The sequence below is a fragment of the Ricinus communis genome, chromosome 6 (assembly GCF_019578655.1).
Source record: "Ricinus communis isolate WT05 ecotype wild-type chromosome 6, ASM1957865v1, whole genome shotgun sequence".
NCBI lineage: Eukaryota > Viridiplantae > Streptophyta > Magnoliopsida > Malpighiales > Euphorbiaceae > Ricinus > Ricinus communis.
In genome coordinates this window covers 22,777,669-22,800,285 of record NC_063261.1, presented here as the reverse complement: position 1 = coordinate 22,800,285, position 22,617 = coordinate 22,777,669, and the positions used below count along the sequence as shown (strand labels likewise).

Here is a 22,617-nt window from a genome sequence, read left to right as displayed (position 1 = left end):
GGCAGTACCATCTATGGTCTTAAGTTGATAGATGCTCTGCTAACCAAATTTTAACCAGTCACTCATCCAAATACATTTATGAAACAATTACAAATAAAAATCACAATGATAGAGCATTTGAAATATAAGTGTCAGTCTAGAAAAAAGGTGAAAGAAATTAATAAGAGAATGAATTAACATGCTAAATGTAAGTCATGAAACTAAGTAGTAAACCGAGCAGGGCAGGGAAGAAAAGACTGAGAAACAAGTAAGAATTTATAAATCCTCAATAGTCTCCAAATAAATGACTAAACTATTTGTTTACATTTACAAAGAATTTGCAGCTTAATTTAGGTGCAAATCAGGAATTACATACCCCCAAAACCCTAAACTCTAAAGCTAATCAAAGCTCACTGTAATTGCGCCACACTTGACGAAATTCTTCGCGGAATGTGTTGAGGCGGGCCTTCAGATTAGGTGTTCTGGCACTTGCATGAAGAACAGTAACTGCAAGCAATGATATATTTAAGCCGTAAAGAATGATAATGTTGATGAGTCATAAATGAGGAAACGTGAAGATTACCAAGGAGGCCAATTCCAAGTGCCCACAACACAGTCCACAGACTACTGGAAGTAAACCACAGAATAAAACTGGCTGCAGAAATTAAAAAAAAGAGAAAAGAGCAAAGAGAAAAAAGAAAAAACCAATCAGGCATCTATCTTTACAACCTACTGAAGCCAATATATTTAAGAAGCAAAAAATTTAAGGATTAATTACCAGCTGAAAATAAAAAGACAAACACCCCACGGGGTTGGCCACAGATGTATACTGATTTTTTGGCTGATGGACGACCGCGAATAACAGGCCTGCATATTATTACTGTAGTAGGTATAACTGCTATCACTCAGGGGAAAAGAAATGAAAAAGATGAATAAGCACCAACTCACATGTGAGGTGGCCTCATCTTTGCTGCCCAATGTGGAGAGACCTTTCTCACAGTTCTTGTTACCTTCTCACTGAAGGTAGCTGCAAAACTGCAACATAAATCATTAGCCCCAAGTAATAGAGGAAACACCTATTATATGCTATGTGGCACGTCATAGCTTAAGAACAACTACATGCAAAGGTAACACACTGGGGAGAGGAGGGTTGGGTTCGGTGGATGAAGCTGCAGAGTCCAAAAATAACATGGCAAGGCTTGAAAAGGACAGTTGATAAGCCTAAGATGCATGGATTTCGCAAAGAAGAAAATTCGTATTGTTGATGAAAGATGCATCACAGAATGGGAAATCTGACAAAATAAACAAATACTTCCCAATAATTTGATTATGTGAGCTGTTTTCTCCACTATCATCATTAACTTTTCAAATGCCTCTATCTCACACACATACACAAGCGAGCAGACACACATGCATACGCACACCAAAAGGAAAAAAGCCTATACTTTTTTGGCTGCAAGTAGCACAGTCCATGCTGTCACTGTTAGAAACTTGGAATATAAGCTGTAAAATAGACTTCCAATGTTACAGAACTAAATAAATTAAACTAGAGCTCATGGAGCCACCACCATTTTAGAAAAGAAAATATGGATAAAGTCCAACCTTCTCTCACTCAAAATCTACTCAAACTTCAATTCTAAGCATAAGCCTTCTATTAATCTTCAAAATTACAAACACAAAATGTTCCTAAATACAAAAGACTTGATTTTAGATGCTCTAGAGTCAACATCTCTAGTTGTCTCAAAAAGCAACCCAAAATGTCATTTTCAGTCATATTAGAAAGCCTAAAGTTTTACCCAAGTTCAAGACAACTTTGAATTCCAATTCACGTCAATGTATTTATGAAAAAAGAATCCAATACTTGTTACTAACAATCCCTTCCTGGGATGAGTTTAAGGCTACAAAACTAGCTTCTTCTTTTTTTGAAATTACAATGATACAATTGCGACATGATCTACACTGCATACCATTAACAAATAGATTTCGCATAGCAGAAGTAGCAATAACATACCTATCATTAAGAAAAGCAATGCTTAAAGCTGTCAAAGCAGTAGCAACAATAGCCATCGGCCTTGTAATACATGCAACTCCTGGACAATAACAAATGTAAAAGGAAAAAAGGAAAAAAAAAAAGTCATTCCTACTTATAAATAAACTCTTACCCAATAAATAGAATATCAAGCCAAAATAAATTCACTTACCGAGAGCCAACATTATCAAAATAAAATAGTTCGATCTATAGCTGCCCAAAAAATAAAAAAGAGCCCATTAAATTTCATTAAAACAAAATAATCCAATTCAAGGAAAAAGAAAAACAAAACCAATATACGAAAGCAAAAGGGATAATAAAATTAGCAGAAATAAATGAGAAAGATCAATTCTTTTTCGTGAAAGGGGCAATTTAGGAAGGAGAGAGAAATGATTACTAGTAGAGATTGCACTTGAAGCGGCTATCCCACTTGGGGTAAGATCTTGGGATAGTGAATTTAGAGAAGAATTCATTGACCGGACGCGGTGGCGTCGACCAGTCAACTTCCCTTAAAGCACCGATTAGATCTTCAGCTGTTACTGTTCCCCAGTCCATAATACCTCTATCTTTCTCTTTTCTCTAACTATTGTTTATCAGATCGATGAATAAAAAAAGAAGTTCTTTAATTAAAAAAAAATAAAATTACAGATTTCTGAGCTTTAGTATTACAGATGAGGAATTGGGAAAGTTCTGATTTCTGTATAAAGAAAAGAAGTTTCTGGAGTTGGAGTCTCTGTACGGTGAGATTAAGACATCAGTGCCGCGTGTATTGTATTTTAGGCCGCTTCCTGTTGGTGTACAAAATTGAAGCAAAAATGTTTAAGGAGAATGATTTGTATTTAATCCTGATCGTGTCTGAGCCCGGGTTCGAACCGGGGACCTCTAGTGTGTGAGACTAGCGTGATAACCAACTACACCACCCAGACATTTGCTACTGTGTCCCATTATTACAAAAATGATGCCAAATAAGCAATACCGTTTGCTGTTTTTTCATTTTTACTGATTCGGGTTTGGCCTTTTGGTTCGCAATTTTGTTAACCCAGGCTTGAACCCTTTTTTGCACATTAGAAAAATTAAAAAAAAAGTAAACACCCTTCTTTTTACCTCAGATCAAACCTTTCTTTTATGGTGTTCCTGCTTTCTGGCTTGTTAAAAGGGAGAAGGTGCATTCTGGCCCCTATCATTTTGGTTGAGGAGCGAATCTGCCCCTAAACTATTTTTTGGCGTAAATAAGCATAATATTATCAAAAACCAGCAATTTATGCCCTTCTCTTAACTTGAGAATTAACTCCGTTTATCAAGAGCTGATGTGGACAATGATGACCATTTCAAGTTAAATAAGAATTATTTTCCTTTTCTATTCTCTTCCTCTCACCATCTTTCTTATTTTCTTATTCCATTACCACCGCCTAAAATACTTAAAATTATAAAAATTATAAAAAAAACACCTCATAATTTAATTCTTTACACTTAAATGACTGTAATTTTTTTTAGTGACAAAAAAATACTATTTGAATTAATTTGATTATGTTTTTACTACCTTACAAACTAATATATTTAAATTTTTATAATATAATATTAGTATAATACTCATTTTCAATAATAAAATTACTTATTAAGTAATTATCTACATTGAATTTATGTTTGATGAAATTAATATATATTTTTTAATTTTATTAAAAATAAAATAAATAAATTTTAAATAAAATTATAATATATTTAAAAGTATCATGATAATTAATTTAATGATAAATCACCTAAAAGATACTTTTATTATATAGAATAAATATTATACTAATATTAAATTATAAAAATCTAAAGATATTAATTTATAAGTAAGTAAGAATATAAGAAAACTAAATGACAAGGTATTTTTTTATCACAAAAAAATTACAGTCCTTTAAGTACAAGAGCACTTAACCACATGGTATTTTTTTTATACTTTTTTCTAAAATTGATCATATAACAACTTTAAAATTTTAATGATACCTTCAAAAAATATATTTTAAAAGCAAAAGAGGATTTTGATGGGTTATCCAAATAAGAGAAGTAATTGTAAGGAAAGTTTTTTTTTTTTTTTAAAGACAAAATTTCCTGGTTCATTTTCAAATTCAATAATCAAAGCTAAATCAATCACTAGCTTAGCCATTTAGCTTTGTAGGCCTTTGTTAATCTAGCAAATTTTAAATTTTGCTTTGAAATCAATGTTAATTAGTAGCCTCTTGCTTGAGATTATCACCTTTACATATATATATTCACTTGCATTGCGATACGTTCATTTATTTCCCTCACTCACACTTGCACAATGGACCAAACTCTTACTCCATGTAAACATAATTACAGTATCACTGCCAAATAACAAGATGAGAGAATTAGAGCTTCACAGCCTGAAACGATGAACAACTCATGCTTTCACAGAGCTTTTGAACTATGAACTTAAACATTATAGAGTGGAAGTGAAAAACATAAAGAAAAAACATAAAAAAAATAGATAGTTTCTCTCTATAGAATTGATGTACTTGTCTTTATTTCTCTCGCCCTATAATTTCACTTTCTCTATATATCTAGCATCTATCTATTTATATGACTATATTTTTCTTTTTTCTTTTTGTAAATTAAAAAAAACTGAATTGAAAAAAAGCTATGTTATTTTTATTAAGTGAGTATGCTTTTTTCTTTTTTTTTAGCAATGATGATGTAATGAATGATTGGGTAAGATTTGATCCATTTTCTTTGAGAATGAATTGGATTAGAGTTTGAAATTTGGAAAGGAAAAAAGAGATGTGCTGGTGAAATGATAGAATGGTGAGAAAAAAATATATAAATTAGAAAATTATAAATATAATGAATCAAATAGAGAGAATGTATATCACATTCCAATTTGAATTTAACAAATATTTATTTATTTTTATTTAATATGTCAGTGGAATCCACTTTTAGCCACATAACTCAGAGGCCTAAATTTTAGATTTTAAATGATTAAATGTATATTTGCATAAAAGACAATTTAGCGGTAAATACATTCCTCAGCTTAAACGTTAAGGGGCAATTGAGCTTTGTCCTTTTTCTGTCTGAAGTTGAAAAACCTGTTTTAACCGCTAACAGACTTATACAAGCCGTGGAACTGTTAGGACCCACCTAACGGCGCATGAACGTGTTCGTTTGCTTGTCCTATTACAGCATTAGCTTTGGTAGTGCCTTAAAGTTTGACCTTTGCTTTTATTTTCATCTCTTACCTTAAAATCCCAAAACAGAACTCAAAACACAATGACAATGTCAATCTCTCACTTGAGTCTCTTCCTCGTCTTCTTCTCTCTTTACACTTCACTCTCTCAATCCTCCACCTCACTCTACCTCTCCCCCGCCTTATTCTTCCCTAATTACCAAAGAATGCTCCAATCTTTCAAAATATACACTTATACCCCTCCACAACCCTTCTCTTTCACTTCTCCAGTTGAATCACTTTTCTTCACTTCACTCCAAAACAGCCATTTCATAACCCTAAACCCAGAACAAGCTCACCTCTTCTTCATCCCTTTTCCTTCTGATCTCTCCCCGCGTTCTCTCGCGCGTGTAATCAGAGACCTCCGAACAGAATTTCCTTACTGGAATCGTACACTCGGTGCGGATCATTTTTATATTTCCTGCACCGGTCTCGGCTATGAATCGGACCGAAATCTCGTTGAGTTAAAGAAAAACTCAGTTCAGATCTCGTGTTTTCCGTCTCCTAACGGTAAGTTTGTTCCTCATAAGGATATAACACTGCCTCCGTTAGTTCCTAGTACTATTCACAAGTCATCAAATAAAAGGAGGCCGTATAAGGCTTTTGTAAAATACGATGGAGTCGAAGAGTTGAGAAGTGATTTGGAGGTTTTGATTGAAAGTCAGCCGTCAGATGAGAAGACGAGAAGCGAGTTTTGTTTGTTTGACTATGCAGCGAACATTTCGGGGATAGGAGAGGCGCTGAGCAGTGGGTGTGTCCCTCTGGTTATCACTGACCGTCCGATTCAGGATCTGCCGTTGATGGATGTGTTGAGGTGGCAGGAGATTGCGGTGATTGTAGGGTCCAGTGATGATGGATTTAAGTGGGTGAAGAGGGTCTTGAATGGCACGTGCAGCAGAGGTGATACGTGTGAGAGAATGAGGAGATTGGGTGCGGGAGCGAGTCAGCATTTAGTTTGGAATGAGACTCCTGAGCCGTACGATGCGTTTCATATGGTGATGTATCAGCTTTGGCTTAGGCGTCACACCATTAGATACGCACGGAGAGAATGGATCTAAAGATTTAATTCTTTATTTTATTAATTATACCAAATAATTGGTTGACTGAGGAATTTGTAATCAATTTCACTTCTCTTTGGTGGATTAGTGGCTATGGCATTGATAATGCTGCCATTACATTGCTTTCAAGTTCGCCAAGGAATGTTGTACATGCTTATTTTGCAATAAACAATACATGTTAAGTGATGTAAAACCTTTATAGATTGTTCAGCCTGAAGGTCTGAGTTTTCAGTGTCAATGAATACTTTGTAGAATGGCAGAAGTGGAACTTTCGTATTGGATTCACTCCGAGAGAGGGTTTGTTTATACATTCTGTTGCATATGTTGATGGTAGTCGGCGGTGAAGACCTGTAGTTCACAGGTTAAGCTTTGTAGAGATGGTTGTGCCTTATGGAGATCCAAATGAACCACATTAGAGGAAGAATGCTTTTGATGCAGCGGAACATGGCCTTGGTAAAAAATGCTCATTCACTTAAAAAGGATGTGATGTTATGGGTCTAGCCCATCTTGCAATATTTTTTATTGCTTTTAGACACGTGTATTATGAGCTTTTATGATGGACTTGTTATGTCTTATTTTTGGGTCCACTTTGGCATGGGTTTTGTGGCTTCCAAGAGAAGCTTGTAGAGGCTATTGTGTAGACACTTAGTGTGTGAAGGGAGCAGCAATTTTCAGATTAAAAACATACACAAAAGATAGAGGAAACTAGAGAGTTCCAAAGGGTGCTGTCCTGCTTGTTTTTTCTCAGCACCAGTCCTAGTGTTTTGGTCGCCGGAGAAGATCCCACCGTTGGATTTTGCTGAAATTTTGTCAGCTTGTTGAGAACATACGGGGCTACATTCTGACCGTTCGGATCGTCAATTGGAGATCCGGTTCATTAGGAATTGTCTCTGGACAGAGCTGCTGTTTTTGGGTGAATTCTACACTTTTTTGTTCTCTATTTCAATTCTCTTGTTGTTGGTGTTTGTTGGTGGGTTGTGAATCCTTTGTAGACTGATTTGGGGTTCTTTTTCCTTCAATTTATAAATAAGAGAAGTTAAGGGTGGACTTCTCAAAAGGTCCCGTGGTTTTTACTCTTCACATCGAAGGGGTTTTCCACGTATAAATCGTGTGTGTTGTTTGCTATTATTTTGTTTTGTTATAGCTGGTTATTTACTGCATTTAGTTGCTGGTTTCCTTTGTTAATTTGGTTGTGTGACAATTTGGATTGATTGGATTGCATAATTGGTTGGTTGTCTTGATTGTGTGACATTGTGGGTGTCGTTGTGACCCCCTTCCGATCCCTACAACTTGGTATCAGAACCGGAAGTTAATTAGTCACATTATGGAGTCGAGTAGTAGTAGTTCGATGGTTAAATTGACATCAACCAATTATTCTATTTGGAGACCTATGATGGAGGACTTGTTATATTGCAAGGACTTGTATGACCCAATTGAAACTGTCACTAATTCGGATGGTAGTGTTTCTAAACCATCTAAACCAGATAAAATGGAAGAAAAAGATTGGGTAAAGTTGAAAAGAAAGACTTTGGGGACTATTAAGCAATGGGTTGACATTAGCATATTCAACCATGTGTCACAAGAGTCCGACCCTTATGATTTGTGGAAGAAGTTGGAAGGTCTATATGAAAGGAAAACTGCTCATAACAAAGCTTCACTAATTAAAAGACTTGTTAATTTGAAACTTAAAGGTGGGAAGTCTGTTTCTGAGCATCTTAGTGACTTCCAGGATATTATTAACAAGTTGACTACTATGAAGATTGTTCTTGATGATGAGTTACAAGCTTTGTTCTTGTTGAGTTCTTTGCCAGATAGTTGGGAGACCTTGGTTGTGACTATTAGTAACTCTGCTCCGGATGGCGTGCTATCTTTAGATGTGATTAAAGAAAGCATGTTTAATGAAGAGATCAGAAGGAAGGAGATAGGAGTTGACAATTCACAAGCTTTTGTTGTGGAGAACAGAGGAAGAAGCAAGAGTCAGGGTCCCAAAGGCCGTGGTAACTCAAGGAGTAGGTCCAAATCCAGTGATGGAAAAAATATGGCTATATGTCATTACTGCAAGAAGCCTGGTCATATCAAGAAATATTGTTTCCGCTTGAAAAGAGAACGAAGAAAGAAGCATGATTCACAAAAGGAGGGAGATGACAAAAATACTGCAGCAACCGCTTCTAAAAGTGATGATGAGGTCACCTTGATTTGTGCAACTAGTGAGTGTCATCATGTTGATAGTTCAGACACAGAGTGGTTAGTAGATACAAGTGCTTCATACCATTGTGTTCCTAGAAGGGAGTTCTTCATGAATTACCAAGCTGGTGATTTTGGCAGTGTCAAAATGGGTAACTAGAGCTCAGCAAGTATTGTTGGGTTAGGTGATATTTGTGTGAAGACCAGTGTTGGGTGCATGCTTACATTGAAGAATGTGCGCCATATTCCTGATCTACGCCTTAACTTGTTGTCTGCTAATGTTCTTGACCAAGAAGGATTCAGACACACCTTTGGTGATGGTAAATGGAAATTGTCCAAGGGTTATATGACAGTTGCACGAGGCGAGTTGTATTGCTCTTTGTACAAAACATATTTGAGTGTATGTTCTGGTGAGCTCAATGCAGTGGAAGAGAAGAATTCTCCTAACCTGTGGCATCGTAGATTGGGACACATGAGTGACAAGGGTTTAAAATGTCTAGCAGGTAAAACTCTCATTCCTGTTGATACTACAATTTCACTTGACCCTTGTGATCATTGTTTGGCAGGCAAGCAACATAGAGCTTCTTTTTCAAGGAAGTCTACTAGGAGACAAGCTAAGCTTAAGCTTGTTCACTCCGATGTTTGTGGTCCCATTGAAGTGGAGTCTAATGGTGGCAACAGATACTTTGTCACTTTCATTGATGATGCGACTAGAAAAACTTAGCTTTATATGTTGAAGACCAAGAGCCAAGTGTTTGAAACATTCCAGAAATTTCATGCTATGATGGAAAGGGAGGCGGAAAGAAAATTGAAGTGTCTTCGTTCTGATAATGGTGGTGAGTACACTTCACATGAGTTCGAGAACTATTACTCGCGTCATGGCATTCGACATGTGAAGACAGTTTCTGGCACCCCATAACATAATGGTGTTGCAGAGAGGATGAACAGAACCATTGTAGAGAAGGTGAGATGCATGTTGAAGATGTCAGAGCTTCCTAAGATATTTTGGGCTGAGGCAGTTAAAACTGCAGTGTACCTGATCAACCGCTCTCCATCCATTCCTTTGGGTCTTGATATTTCTGATAGAGCATGGAAGGGATGTGATCCTACATATTCACATCTTAGATTTTTTGGATGCAAGGCATACATGCATGTGCCAAAAGATCAGAGATTGAAGCTTGATTCCAAGACTACTCCATGTGTGTTTGTTGGCTATGGTGATGATGAGTATGGGTTCAGGCTTTATGATCCCGAGAAACAGAAGGTAGTGAGAAGCAGAGATGTGGTATTCTTTGAGCACGAAAAGGGTGCAGATCTTCTGAGTGCAAGGTATCACACTAACTCAGATTCATTTGTTGATACTACTGATGTTTCTCCTGTTCCTACTTCTATTTCTGTTGAACAACCAACACATGAGAATGTTGAAGCAACACACGATGGTGTTGAGGAGGTACAACCTGATGATGATGGTGATGTACCAGAATTTGATGATGCTCATAATGATGCTCCTGATGATGCTCAACCAGAAGAAGAAGAGGTTTATGATCAGGGGGAGCAACCTACCCTACCGGTGGATGATGTACGAGTTCGAAGGTCAATCAGAGATCGCAAACCTTCTTCTAAGTATTCCAGCTCAGAGTACATCCTAATCACTGATGAGGGGGAGCCCGAGAGAATTTCAAGAAGTGATGTCTAGTGAAGATAAGGATCTTTGGCTCGAGGCTATGAAAGAGGAGATGGATTCTTTGATGAAGAATCAGACTTATGAGTTGGTCAAGCTTCCTAAGAGCAAGAAAGTTTTGAAGAACAGATGGGTTTTCAAGAACAAGAAGATGGTGAGAAGATAGTAAAGAGGAAAGCCAGATTGGTGGTAAAAGGATGCAACCAGAAAAAGGGCATTGATTTTGATGAGATCTTCTCTCTGGTTGTCAAGATGACTTCTATCAGAACTGTTTTGGGGTTAGCTGCAAGTCTTGATCTTGAGTTGGAGCAGCTTGATGTGAAAACTGCTTTCTTATATGGTGACTTGCATAAAGAAATCTACATGGAGCAACCTGAAGGCTTTGAAGAAAAGGGGAAAGAGAAACTTGTTTGCAAGTTGAAGAAAAGTCTTTATGGGCTTAAACAGGCACCAAGGCAGTGGTACAAGAAATTTGATTCGTTTATGACTAGTCATGGTTATAAACGAACTTTTGCAGACCCTTGTGTGTATTTCAGAAAATTTCCCGGTGATAACTTTATTATCCTTCTTTTGTATGTGGATGATATGCTGATAGTTGGACAAGATGCAGAGATGATTAGCAACTTGAAGAAAGACTTGTCCAGGTCATTTGACATGAAAGATTTGGGCCTTGCGAAGCAAATCTTAGGCATGAAGATTGCTCGTGATAGGAAAGCTGGAAAGTTATGGTTATCACAAGAAAAGTATATTGAATGAGTGCTTGAAAGGTTCAATATGAAGCATGCCAAGCCTGTTAGTACACCATTAGCAGCCCACTTTAAGCTAAGTAAGAGAGCTTGTCCTACAACAGAGAAGGAGAAAGCAAGTATGTCTTTTATTCCTTATTCTTCTGCTGTTAGTTCTTTGAAGTATGCTATGGTGTGTACTAGGCCAGATATTGCATATTCTGTTGGTTTGGTGAGTAGATACTTATCCAATCCGGGTAAGGCTCATTGAGATGCAGTAAAGTGGATCTTCAGATATTTGCATGGCACCTCTAAACTTTGTTTGTGTTATGGAGGTGGCAAACCTATTCTTGAGGGTTATACAGATGCAGACATGGCTGGTGATCTTGATAACAGAAAGTCTACCTCAGGTTATGTGTTCACATTTTCAGGGGGAGCCATTTCTTGGCAATCCAAGTTACATAAGTGTGTGGCTTTGTCAACTACCGAGGCAGAGTATATAGCAGCTGTGGAAGCAAGTAAGGAAATGCTTTGGTTGAAGAGGTTCTTTCAAGAGTTGGATTTGAAGCAAGGTGAGTATGTTATATTATGTGATAGTCAGAGTGCTATGGATTTGAGTAAGAACTCTATGTATCATCCTCGTACCAAGCATATTGATGTTTGATATCATTGGTTGCGAAATGTGATAGAGGAGAAGAAAATGAAACTGAAGAAAGTCCACACTGATAAGAATGGTGCATACATGTTAAAAAAGATGGTTCCCGGAAGCAAACTTGAAGTTTGTGGTAAGCTTGTGGGAATGAGCTTCAAGTGATGATTGAAGTGTGATCGTCTTCCCCGTGTTGGGCTGAAGGGGGAGATTTGTTATGGGTCCAGCCCATCTTGCAATATTTTTTATTATTTTTGGACACATGTATTATGAGCTTTTATGATGGACTTGTTATGTCTTATTTTTGGGTCCACTTTGGCATGGGTTTTATGGCTTCCAAGAGAAGCTTGTAGAGGCTATTGTGTAGACACTTAGTGTGTGAAGGGAGCAGCAATTTTCAGATTAAAAACATACACAAAAGAGAGAGGAAACTAGAGAGTTCCAAAGGGTGCTGTCCCGCTCGTTTTTCTCAGCACCAGTCCTAGTGTTTGGTCGCCGGAGAAGATTCCACCGTTGGATTTTGCTGAAATTTTGTCAGCTTGTTGAGGACACACGGGGCTACATTATGACCGTTCGGATCGTCAATTAGAGCTCCGGTTCATCGGAAATTGTCTCTGGACAGAGCTGCTGTTTTTGGGTGAATTCTATACTTTTTTGTTCTCTATTTCAATTCTCTTATTGTTGGTGTTTGTTGGTGGGTTGTGAATCCTTTGTAGACTGATTTGGGGTTCTTTTTCCTTCAATTTATAAATAAGAGAAGTTAAAGGTGGACTCCTCAAAAGGTCTCGTGGTTTTTACTCTTCACATCGAAGGGGTTTTCCACGTATAAATCGCGTGTGTTGTTTGCTATTATTTTCTTTTGTTATAGCTGGTTATTTACTGCATTTAGTTGCTGGTTTCCTTTGTTAATTTGGTTGTGTGATAATTTGGGTTGATTGGATTGCATAATTGGTTGGTTGTCTTGATTGTGTGACATTGTGGGTGTCGTTGTGACCCCCCTTCCGATCCCTACATGTGATTGTTTGGGCTAGATCAAATACTTTGATGCTCACTTCACAAACTTCACAGGAGGGGTTGAAACTATTGAGAATTATGTGTGCTTGCATGAAGAGGATCACAGAATTCTGCGGAAGCATCAAGACTAGAGAATAGGCTTAGCAGAAGTAGGAAAGGCTAGAAGGCTCACAGTGTCTTTTATATGTACAGATGCAAATTATGAGTATGAACTCTACTGTCAGTTCTATCAGGATGGAAAAATCGAAGTTGAAGTTAAACTTACGGGAATCCTCAGCTTAGGAGCATTGTAACCTGGAGAGACTCGAAAATACGACACGAACATATAGCTCCAGGTCTATATGCACCAGTTCATCAACATTTTTGTTGTCGCTCGAATGAACATGGCGGTTGATTGCATGCCTGGTGAAGCTTTCACAACAATGCATTTTATGCGGAAGAGACTCTTCTGAAGTCAGAATCGCAAGCAGTTCGGGCCTGTAATCCTCTGACAGCTCGCCGTTGGATTGTGAGAAATACTAGGACTTTCAATAGGATGGGACAATTAACAGGGTACAACCTGGTACCTGGAGCTAACTATTAGCCGCTAGCTGGTCCTGAGGTCAAATTTTTTAGAAAAGATGTTTTTTTAAAGCACAATTTTGGGTCACACTTTATGCACGTGATGAGATGTTTCTGGGAGGAGAGTTTCCTAACCAAAATCCATGTGTTGGTGAAGGTCTATCCGCATGGGGTAAAGCAGAATCAATATTTGGAAGAAACTGATGCAGTTCTTTAGTATGTATTGGGATCACACATGTTCTGCGATTGGCCTGCGGTGCCCGTAGAACGCATTGGTTTTATGCTTATGCGGCATGGGTTTTTCAATTGCTTTCCTGCTGCGGATGTTCCGCCCAATGTATGCGAACTGGATATAAATGAGAAATGATATCAAAGAAAAGGGCGTAGCTAAGCCTCTTCAAAACGGTTTGCTGGCAACGCTCTGAATATACGTTTCTTAACTTACAATTTCTTTACATGAATTAGTAGAGTTAATTCAATAATGTAAGCGAAAAAACTGATACATAATGCTTTACTTTATTTTAAAAAGAAACAGAAAAGTAAGGCATAGAATAACAAATTGGGTCGCATTTTTAGATCAGGATAGTTTTCAAGCTATATATCATTTTGTCCTTGTGATTTAATACAGCTGAAATTATTTTTTTAGACTATGAGGACGTACATTTAAGCCAAATTGGAGCTAAACTCGAACTCTCCAGATTGTTTATAATCCTAAGCTATGTTTAACCCATAAACTAATCTTTTTAGCATTGCCCGCTAACTTGTCAACTGTGTCCCATTAGACCAAATATTTATTTTTCCCTTCCTCGTCTTTTTCCTCTTCGTCTTCTCACTAATTGATGACATCTATGGTTAAATCAGTATACGTGCAATACACAACGGGATTGCATGTGCACTGATCTATCTAACTTCACTTTTTTATCCGTGAGATTGATCTTTCATACATCAATTTGGAATTCCATTTTGAATTTCGCGGGCTGATTTCAGGTGAAGAGAAGCATAAATGATGATTGATAAGACAAGATAGATTACTTATTTGGGCATAGGATCAAATCCTCCACAAACTTGTATTTTGAGGTTAAATGCAAAATTCAATTATTTTAGCAATTAAATCCATAATTTGTATTTAAAAACTAAATAGATTTAAAAATTTACTAAATTTAATAAAATTAATAGTAACAGTGTCGTCGATGATGGTTTGGCAAAATCGCCGATATTAATGAAATAGCGGCTTTTTTAATTTTAATTTTTTTAATGAAATTTATAAAATAATTTTTAATATATAAAATTAAAAATTTATTTATTTAAATAATTTAAAAAATATGATAGACACGCTCGTAATTTTTATAAAATTTGAATATATTTAATTTTTAAATAAAAATCCTTGACCTATTTATTAAAACAGTTAACTTTAGATTTATTTAACCCTTAACTGCAAATTTAAAGGACTATTTGATTCTTTATCCATTTTTATTTGCAGCGCTGAGATTAAGGAAAAAAATGGAGCGCACGCAAGCAAGAGCTTTCCTTTTCATTGATTAAAATGGTGGGTCCCACATGATTCCACATCAGCATGTTAACAGCCATAGTTCATTAGGGGCTGCCTGCAGTGGCAGAAATATTCTCTACTAGTAGACGTAGGAGGAGTGGATGTGAAAAATTCGCATCTGATAGCACTCTCAACTCCAACCTTCCAACCCAATCCACCAAACTCAACCCCCCACTCACTTCCCTTCCACCATTCTTTTCTTATTCCCATATCTCAATTCTTCTCTTATTCCTTCCTCTTCCTTTCTACTCTCTCCATCTCTCTCTCTCTCTCTCTCTCTCTCTCTATAAAGCTAAACAGACTATGGCCGAAAACGACGCTGGATCGCCGAAGCGTGGAGTTACTTCATATGAGGAAGCAATGGATGCTTTATCATCTTTAATAACAAAACGCAGTCGTGCTGATAAGAGTAATAAAGGAGATCGCTTCGATTTTCTCTTCGATTACTTGAAGGTAAATTGTTTTGTCCATATCTTATATCTCATTTAATTTTCTCATCATTTTAAACTGATAATTATGAAATTCAGATGCTAGACTTAGAGCAAGCTATATCAGAAATGAAAATAATCCACGTGGCAGGAACTAAAGGAAAGGTAACTCTTACTATATTCATGCTTCTTTCTTCTTTATATTTATTTAATTTTGAATTTATATCCAGTTTTTTAGCTTTCTTTTGTTTTTTTTTTTTTTTCCTGGTTTGGCAGGGATCAACATGTACGTTCACAGAATCTATACTAAGAAATTGTGGTTTCCGCACTGGACTTTTCACTTCTCCACATCTTATTGATGTTCGTGAAAGATTTCGTTTGGATGGGTAATTATGCTATACTGTTCTGATATCTACTAGAATTTGTTCTTTATTTTTTTTTTTTTAAGAAAAAAACTATTTCGCTTACTTTTCATATGATTAAATTGTGTGAATTTTGATACCTTCCATAAGTAAGTCTGATTTGCAACTCAATTTTCAAGCAATGGTAATTTTTGCATTTGGAATGCATCATAATTTTAGATATTCTGGTTTCTTGTTGGCTGCTGCAGTGAAGATATTTGTGAGGAGAAATTTTTGGCATATTTCTGGTGGTGCTATGATAGATTAAAGGTAATCTATCTATCCATCTCTCTCTCTCTCTCTCTCTCTCTCTCTCTCTCTCTCCCTTGTAGTATTTGGAAAGTCTAGAAGTGTAATAACTCAACTCAATCTAGTTTTTTTTAGTCAATTCTTATATTTGGAAACACACATGTATCTAGAATTCAATTATTCAACTTAAAAAGAAAACATCGACGTGAAAGAAATGAAATCATGCAGAGACTGATATGATCTTGCAAGAATTCAATTCAACTCGATTTTTGTAAATGTTATATTCTTTCCCCCTCTTTCTTCCCCCTCTTTTCATTTTCAATCTTCTCATCTTAATGTGACTTAGATTCCATTAACAATGTAGTTAAGAATATGGTTGATATAGAATATCTTCAATGTGGGTATTTTAACAAATTTGTGAGAATTCGGAAGCAATCAAATTTGCAGCGAAAAGAAGGTTTCTTTTCTTAGGTGTCAGTAAAGAATGGGGTTGTTCAAGGTTGAGTTTAGAAGTAAATTGAGACATTTGGTTCCATTATACAGGACAATAAATTGGTTTGGTTTTCTAGGAGCTAACATCTTGCTGAAACTTACTTAATCTCAATTAAACAGTGGATTAAGAGAATGAATTGGTGATGATGTATCCTTGGAAGACTGCTCCTTTTTGCTCATTGTGGTACAGTTAGGGGCTAGGTCTAAAAGCATTTTTTTGCAAATTTATGCACTGGGATGGAGGACTTCTTTGGGACATCTTTTTCTCAGTCATATTTTATTTTTTTGCCTAATATTAGTCCTCTTTCTCTGAGATGGTTTACTTCAGCATGCTTCTATAAATATAAATAAACATTGGTGTTTCTCATGAATTTGCTCATGATAAGAATATTTCAGATTGTAGCTAAACAAAATGTTGGAAAAAGAGACAAAATATCTCTTAATTCACATTCTTTAACTTCCATGTTGTAAAATCGCTGAAGGAAAATTTTGTTGTCTATTTTGTTATCTTTAGAGTGTATGTGTGTGCATGGATGTGCATGGACTCGCACACAGTTGTGTCTGTGGACAACGAATCTCCCTGGTTGTTAATTTAAGAATTCTAAGTGCATATGTTTGTAGGAAAAAACTACTGAAGAAATCCCAATGCCTACTTACTTCCGTTTTCTTGCCTTACTTGCCTTCAAGATATTTGCAGCAGAGCAGGTATGATTGGCATAATTTTCATTTTTAAATGTATCTTTTCTTTCTATGTGGATATTACCTGCCTATTATTTCTCATGATGAATAGAATTACATGTACTAAGTTTATTTATTGTAGGTAGATGTTGCTATATTGGAGGTTGGCTTAGGCGGAAAGTTTGATGCAACAAATGTGGTACATGCCGTATTTATTTGAGGAAGACATTTACTGATTAAACATATTAAAATCCATATATTGGTTTATGCTAAATTCTTCATGCTACAATTCTATTTTTCATAACTGTGACACTGGTTGACATGGGTTCATATTTCAGGTTCAAACACCCATCGTATGTGGTATATCTTCCCTTGGGTATGACCACATGGAGATTCTTGGTTAGTGTTCTATTTCTATAAGTTAGGTAATTGCTCATAATAGTTTACCGTGAAGTTATTTATTGGTTTTAAAACTCTGACAATTGACCAGACTTGTATTTCTAATTGGAGTATTCCTGAATTTAGAGTTTCCCATAGTCCAGCTGGACTTCGTTCTTTAATCTTCATCAACATCCTATATATGTTCGCTTAATCATGTTATATTACTTTGTAAATTTTTGAGTATTATAATTTGTTGCCAATATGCTAGTTAGATTTTAGTCAAATGTTTCCAAAAGTTTTTAACTTGTTCCTTCATTAATGCTTTAACAGGAAATACTCTTGGAGAAATTGCCGGGGAGAAGGCTGGCATCTTTAAGGTGTTATTTTTTTTTATTAGACACATGATCTCTGCCAGTGAATTTGCCTTAGCTATCCAGCTCGAGTCTCCATTATCATTTTTTCCTTAAAAAATTATCTTTTCCATGTCCTGAATGCAGCACCGCATTCCAGCTTTCACGGTGCCGCAACTTGATGAAGCCATGCATGTGCTTGAAGATAAGGCTTCTAAGTTAGATGTAAGTTGCATATTCATGCACTATTGGCTTCAATCATCTACAAGACTTGAAAAATGCATGCTTCAAAATTTGGCTTCAGATAAATGCTGACTAGTGCAAGCCAATTTTATATGATACTCCAACCTAGTCTTTTGTGAAGTTGGTGTATGTATTAGAAGTTAAATAATGAATATAATTTTGTTTGCCATTTGGTTTTTCTCAAGTTGTTAAACAATCAGGATCAAGTGATAAACCTTTATTAACCCAAACCATTCACATTTGATTCTCAGTCTTAAAGTTTGTTAAGATAATTAAGATGGTAAAGCACGACCAAGTCACTTTGTGAGAATTTGAGCTCTGTCTCATAACAGACATCTCAACTATTTGTTACAGTTATTCCTTGGGCTTTTGCATTTTCTTTTGAGCAGAGAAGCACACTACTCTCTCTAAACGAAGTTGTTGTCCAGGTAACTTGGAGTGTGGAATGCTCCAGTATGTAGAATGAAAGCAGAAACGCCTATGACTAGGTGTGGTTTGGTAGTGGGGTAGGTTTCTTTCAGATTGCTCAATGGAGCAAAATACAACTATCTAGATTGGATATCTAAAACATACATGGAAAATGTCATATTATATCTAAAACATATAGAAAATGTCATACTGGAATAAAGTTAGAATAACTACATCGATTTGCTGCTGTTCTATAAGTTTAATACATTAATTTCAATTGGAAATGCTATATTAACCCCTCCAAAATTCAATGCTTGAAAAGATATGAAAATCCCTGAATTGGCAGCATAATAGAGATAACTATAAAAAAACTTTCTAATATTTGTGTGACTGAAATTGTGTAATTCATGGTTGATGTTTGTTTGCAATTTGGAACACTTATTTTAGCTTTTCCAAATTGCTAATGATCCCTATATATATAAGAAAACATATTACTAGGGTGTGGCATTTTATGGTAAGATCAACACAAGGTCTGCATAAAAACTTGTTGTAATGGCTTCTTTCTAGAGCAGGCTAGTTTATATTATGCAGAATAGGAAAGGTTCAGGTTACAACCTTCTATATTTGGCTAAGAGATCGTACTGATGATAGGTACCTCTTCAAGTGGCACCGCCTCTAGATCCCAGCTTGCTGAATGGTCTAAAACTCGGGCTTGAAGGTGAGCACCAGTATCTAAATGCTGGTCTTGCCATTGCATTATCTTCTAAATGGCTTCAGAGGACTGGTCATGTTGAATTCAGCTACTTGGAACAAAGTGTAGGTTCTTTATACTTTTTCTTTGAAATCTTTGTTTTACTTGTTGGCTATCTTCTTGAAGTGATCTGGTAGTTATCTTATAAAAATTATCTGGATGAATCAGAGCCCACTACCGGAGCATTTTATTAGGGGACTAACAACAGCATGTCTGCAAGGGCGGGCTCAGATTGTTCCTGATCGATGTGTCAACACTGAAACTAATGGAGATCTTGTGTTTTATTTGGATGGAGCCCATAGTCCTGAAAGCATGGAAGCTTGTGCAAGATGGTTTTCTCTTGCCATTAAAGATGACAACCAGCAACACACCTTAAATTCTCCACCACATAGAAATTATGAATCCACTCTTGGGTTGGTTGGGAAGCACCAAAATGAAAGATACAGGAATGATTTCATGCAGGTACACAAAAGTTTATACTGTCTCCACTTATCTTGGATTGAATTATAACTCTTGATTAAGAAGCTAGTTAAGTGGGTTTTGGGAAAGCTTAAAACTCATTACCTAGTACTGATCTTGAAAACTAAATAAACTACCTATATAATAGCTTTAGATGGTTTGTTGCATACTGGAGAATGGGATGCCATTGTCTGCGCATGCCAAGGAAGTCCTGAGAATGCCAGGATAAGGGCCATTATTTACTGAGAAAGCTATTTTGATCATTTACGCACACTGCTATTATGCTGGTTGACTGAAGTTGTGTGCTTGATCTAATTTTTGAGTCATTTGGATAAATGTTCATATAGAACAAGTTGGGCATAGTAAGATAAAACAAAGTTCAGCACTTTCCACTAGATATCAGGCATCATAGTTCAAGCAGATACTGTTTTCCATTCAATTACTCTTTTCATTTGACAATTAATTACTCATTTGTTTGACAAGTTTTCATTTATCCATGCAGATACTGTTGTTCAATTGTATGTCAGTGCGGGATCCTCAACTACTTCTTCCACGTCTGATGAAAACATGTGCTAGTCAGGGTAAATACTTGGGCAAGAAGTATCTTTAGATGTAATTTCTTGAACTATTTTAAGAAATAGCCTTTGCATAATGAAATATTTTGACAGAAAGATTAAGTGTTTTAAACTCTTATTTCTTTAGTTTATTTAACCATCTACTTTTTCATTTCAAAGAGTCACAAACTGGAACTTTTAAATTTTATGCCACATAGGTTGATGAAATTTATTTATGACTTGTATTCATAACATTGAATTGATACTTTAGGCGTCTACTTCAAAAAGGCACTCTTTGTACCGAATACATCAGTGTATTACAAGGTTGGATCCCAGGCTTTACCCCCAGTGGATCCTCAAGTTGATTTGTCATGGCAATTTACTCTGCAAAGATTATGGGAAAGCCTTATCCGAGGCGATAAAGGTATCAGTTCTATACATAATGAATTTTATATATAGTTCAATGTTGAAATACAAATTCCTGGTCTCGTTTAGTGAATCTGCTTATTCACTTTAGTAGTTTTTTTTCTTCCTTATACATAATTTCGACTTCCATGCATTGGCTTGCCATATAATTGGGTATTTCGAAAACGACAGAATATTAATTCACTTTAGTGGTTTTTTTTCCTTATACATAATTTCAACCTCCTTGAATTAGCTTGCCATATAATTGGGTATTTCAAAAATGACAGAATATTAGCAGCACTTGGAACTATGGATAAAGAAAGTTAGCAACAAGATACATTTAAATGGACTTTATCCTTTATATTGTAAACAAAAATGTTTCTTTTTGGATTTCTTAGGAGGGGAAGCCAATAATGTGGATGCTCTTTGTGAAGAAGTTAAAGATGAAACAGGTGCTACTGTCAAGAATTGTGAAAACAGTGCAGTCTTTCCTTCTCTGCCATTGGCTATTAAATGGCTTAGGGACAGCGTCTTACAGAATCGATCAGTTCGCATCCAGGTATTGCTGAGTAATATGTTCAGCTCTATTTTTTATAACTTGCTAAAATTTTTGTTAGTTATTTCTAGATGTATGATCATATTGCTATTCACAATTCATTTTCATCTGCAATGTGGTTTCATGTGGCATTAGTATTTGGATGCTTGAAAAGTTTTTGAATAGAACTATAATATATCAATTGCACCTTCCTATGTAGTGGAATTCTTTGACGTGGATAATCTGTGCAGTTGCTATTCCTTATGCTTGAAAAATATATTCCTAGCAGACTTTTTTTCCCAGGATATACTTGCGAAGAAAATGAATAATACCAATCCAGTTCTAGCTACATGTTCTCAAAATGTGAGATGAGCATATGAATATTTATTTTTTTGGAACACCATGGTTATATGTTGTTGTTATTTTTCTAGTCATGACCTGATAGTAAATAAATGAAACTCCGATGCTCAATAAGGAAACATATCTGCATTCCCTGCAAATTCAGGTGTACAAAGGTAGAAAATGCTATTACTATAATATTGCATTTTTTAAGCTGCAGCAGCAATAGAGTAGGGAGCGTTGTATACTGCAGGTGCCCTCATAGTATTACATGCTACTCACTTGGCCTAGGATAGTAGGACTGACAAAGGATAAAATGTCAAGCTGCTTGCTGTCAGACACGATCTCGTTATCTAAGAAGCGATTATGTTATTCTATGTTATTTATACTGTTATGTAATCTCTCCTCCATGATTCATCAGGTCCTTGTCACTGGCTCATTACATCTTGTGGGTGATGTGTTGAGAATAGTGAAGAAGTGAAGAGGCAAAATTTGAAGGTCTCTAATTGCATAGGTGGATCATTTTTTCTGAGATACTGGGTGTTACAGATGGCAAGTTGTTCGAATGAGTTGGATCACTTTTCTAAGTGAGTTCAGTGAGTTCTCTGCCGGTGCTTTCCAAAGGCATTCCGATAGTATGGTTTATGGTTGAAGCTGTCGACTATTGAATGTTTATGTACCGGGAGAGTTTGAAAGATGCAAAACAATCGATCAATCTTGATGACAAAGTTTTCATTATTTCTTTTCTGTAAGCAAGGAAATATGAGGAGTTCTTGGAAAGGATTAAAAATTACTTCGGAAGAGAAGTTCATGTTTTCCCTTTCTATGACATCCTGAAATCATGTAAGCAAGTTCATCTTTCATTTATGATAAACTTTGTTGCTAAACAAAGAACCTTATCAAACACTTCATAAGAAGTTTTAATCAGCCATATTGGTATTTGAGAAGAATGGTTTTTTGAACTCGCAAATTGTTTGTCTGATGGTTTCCGCACAAACAAATTGAGAATCTAATATTGGACGCGAACAATGTATCAGGAGTGTTAACTTTGTTTGTGTATTTGACACTGTACATTGCGTCCAGATTGGTAAATTTTCTTTTTTCTTTTTTTTCTGGAGAAACTTATTTTCTATGTTTAATTACATATGAGAAATTACTTAAAATATCACCTATTCAATAATAAATTATTATGGAAATATTTAAAACTTATTAAAAATTATTATGAGAAATTAGTAAACTTGGGGAAATTAAAGAAAGAAAAAAGAAAAAGAGAAGAGGTACATGACGTATAG

The 22,617-nt window shown here is 35.9% G+C and overlaps 3 protein-coding genes and 1 non-coding gene across 4 annotated transcripts; 2 read left to right on the top strand and 2 right to left on the bottom strand.

The window, feature by feature from the left end:
• Positions 1–237: 237 nt before the first annotated feature.
• LOC8287482 (PRA1 family protein A3) lies at positions 238–2,793 on the bottom strand. Its single transcript, XM_002524188.4, has 7 exons — positions 2,406–2,793; positions 2,181–2,221; positions 1,991–2,069; positions 928–1,014; positions 758–846; positions 563–634; positions 238–486 (listed from the first exon to the last, which is right to left on the bottom strand). The coding sequence occupies exons 1-7, from the start codon at positions 2,561–2,563 to the stop codon at positions 383–385; spliced, it is 630 nt and encodes a 209-aa protein (XP_002524234.1). The 5' UTR covers positions 2,564–2,793; the 3' UTR covers positions 238–382.
• A 67-nt stretch (positions 2,794–2,860) lies between these two features.
• TRNAV-CAC lies at positions 2,861–2,934 on the bottom strand. Its single transcript has one exon. It is a non-coding gene; the product is annotated as a tRNA-Val (tRNA).
• Positions 2,935–5,221: 2,287 nt separating this feature from the next.
• Positions 5,222–6,475, top strand: LOC8287510 (probable glycosyltransferase At5g03795). The gene has a single exon (XM_002524189.4). It carries the CDS (start codon positions 5,276–5,278, stop codon positions 6,287–6,289), a length of 1,014 nt encoding a protein of 337 aa, XP_002524235.2. The 5' UTR covers positions 5,222–5,275; the 3' UTR covers positions 6,290–6,475.
• Positions 6,476–14,703: 8,228 nt separating this feature from the next.
• Positions 14,704–22,287, top strand: LOC8287484 (folylpolyglutamate synthase). Its single transcript, XM_015722428.3, has 15 exons — positions 14,704–15,105; positions 15,180–15,245; positions 15,357–15,466; positions 15,691–15,751; positions 16,844–16,927; positions 17,043–17,099; positions 17,239–17,299; positions 17,612–17,658; positions 17,779–17,856; positions 18,934–19,098; positions 19,202–19,495; positions 19,995–20,073; positions 20,318–20,470; positions 20,850–21,010; positions 21,747–22,287. Exons 1-15 carry the CDS (start codon positions 14,956–14,958, stop codon positions 21,804–21,806), a joined length of 1,626 nt encoding a protein of 541 aa, XP_015577914.2. The 5' UTR covers positions 14,704–14,955; the 3' UTR covers positions 21,807–22,287.
• Positions 22,288–22,617: the final 330 nt, after the last annotated feature.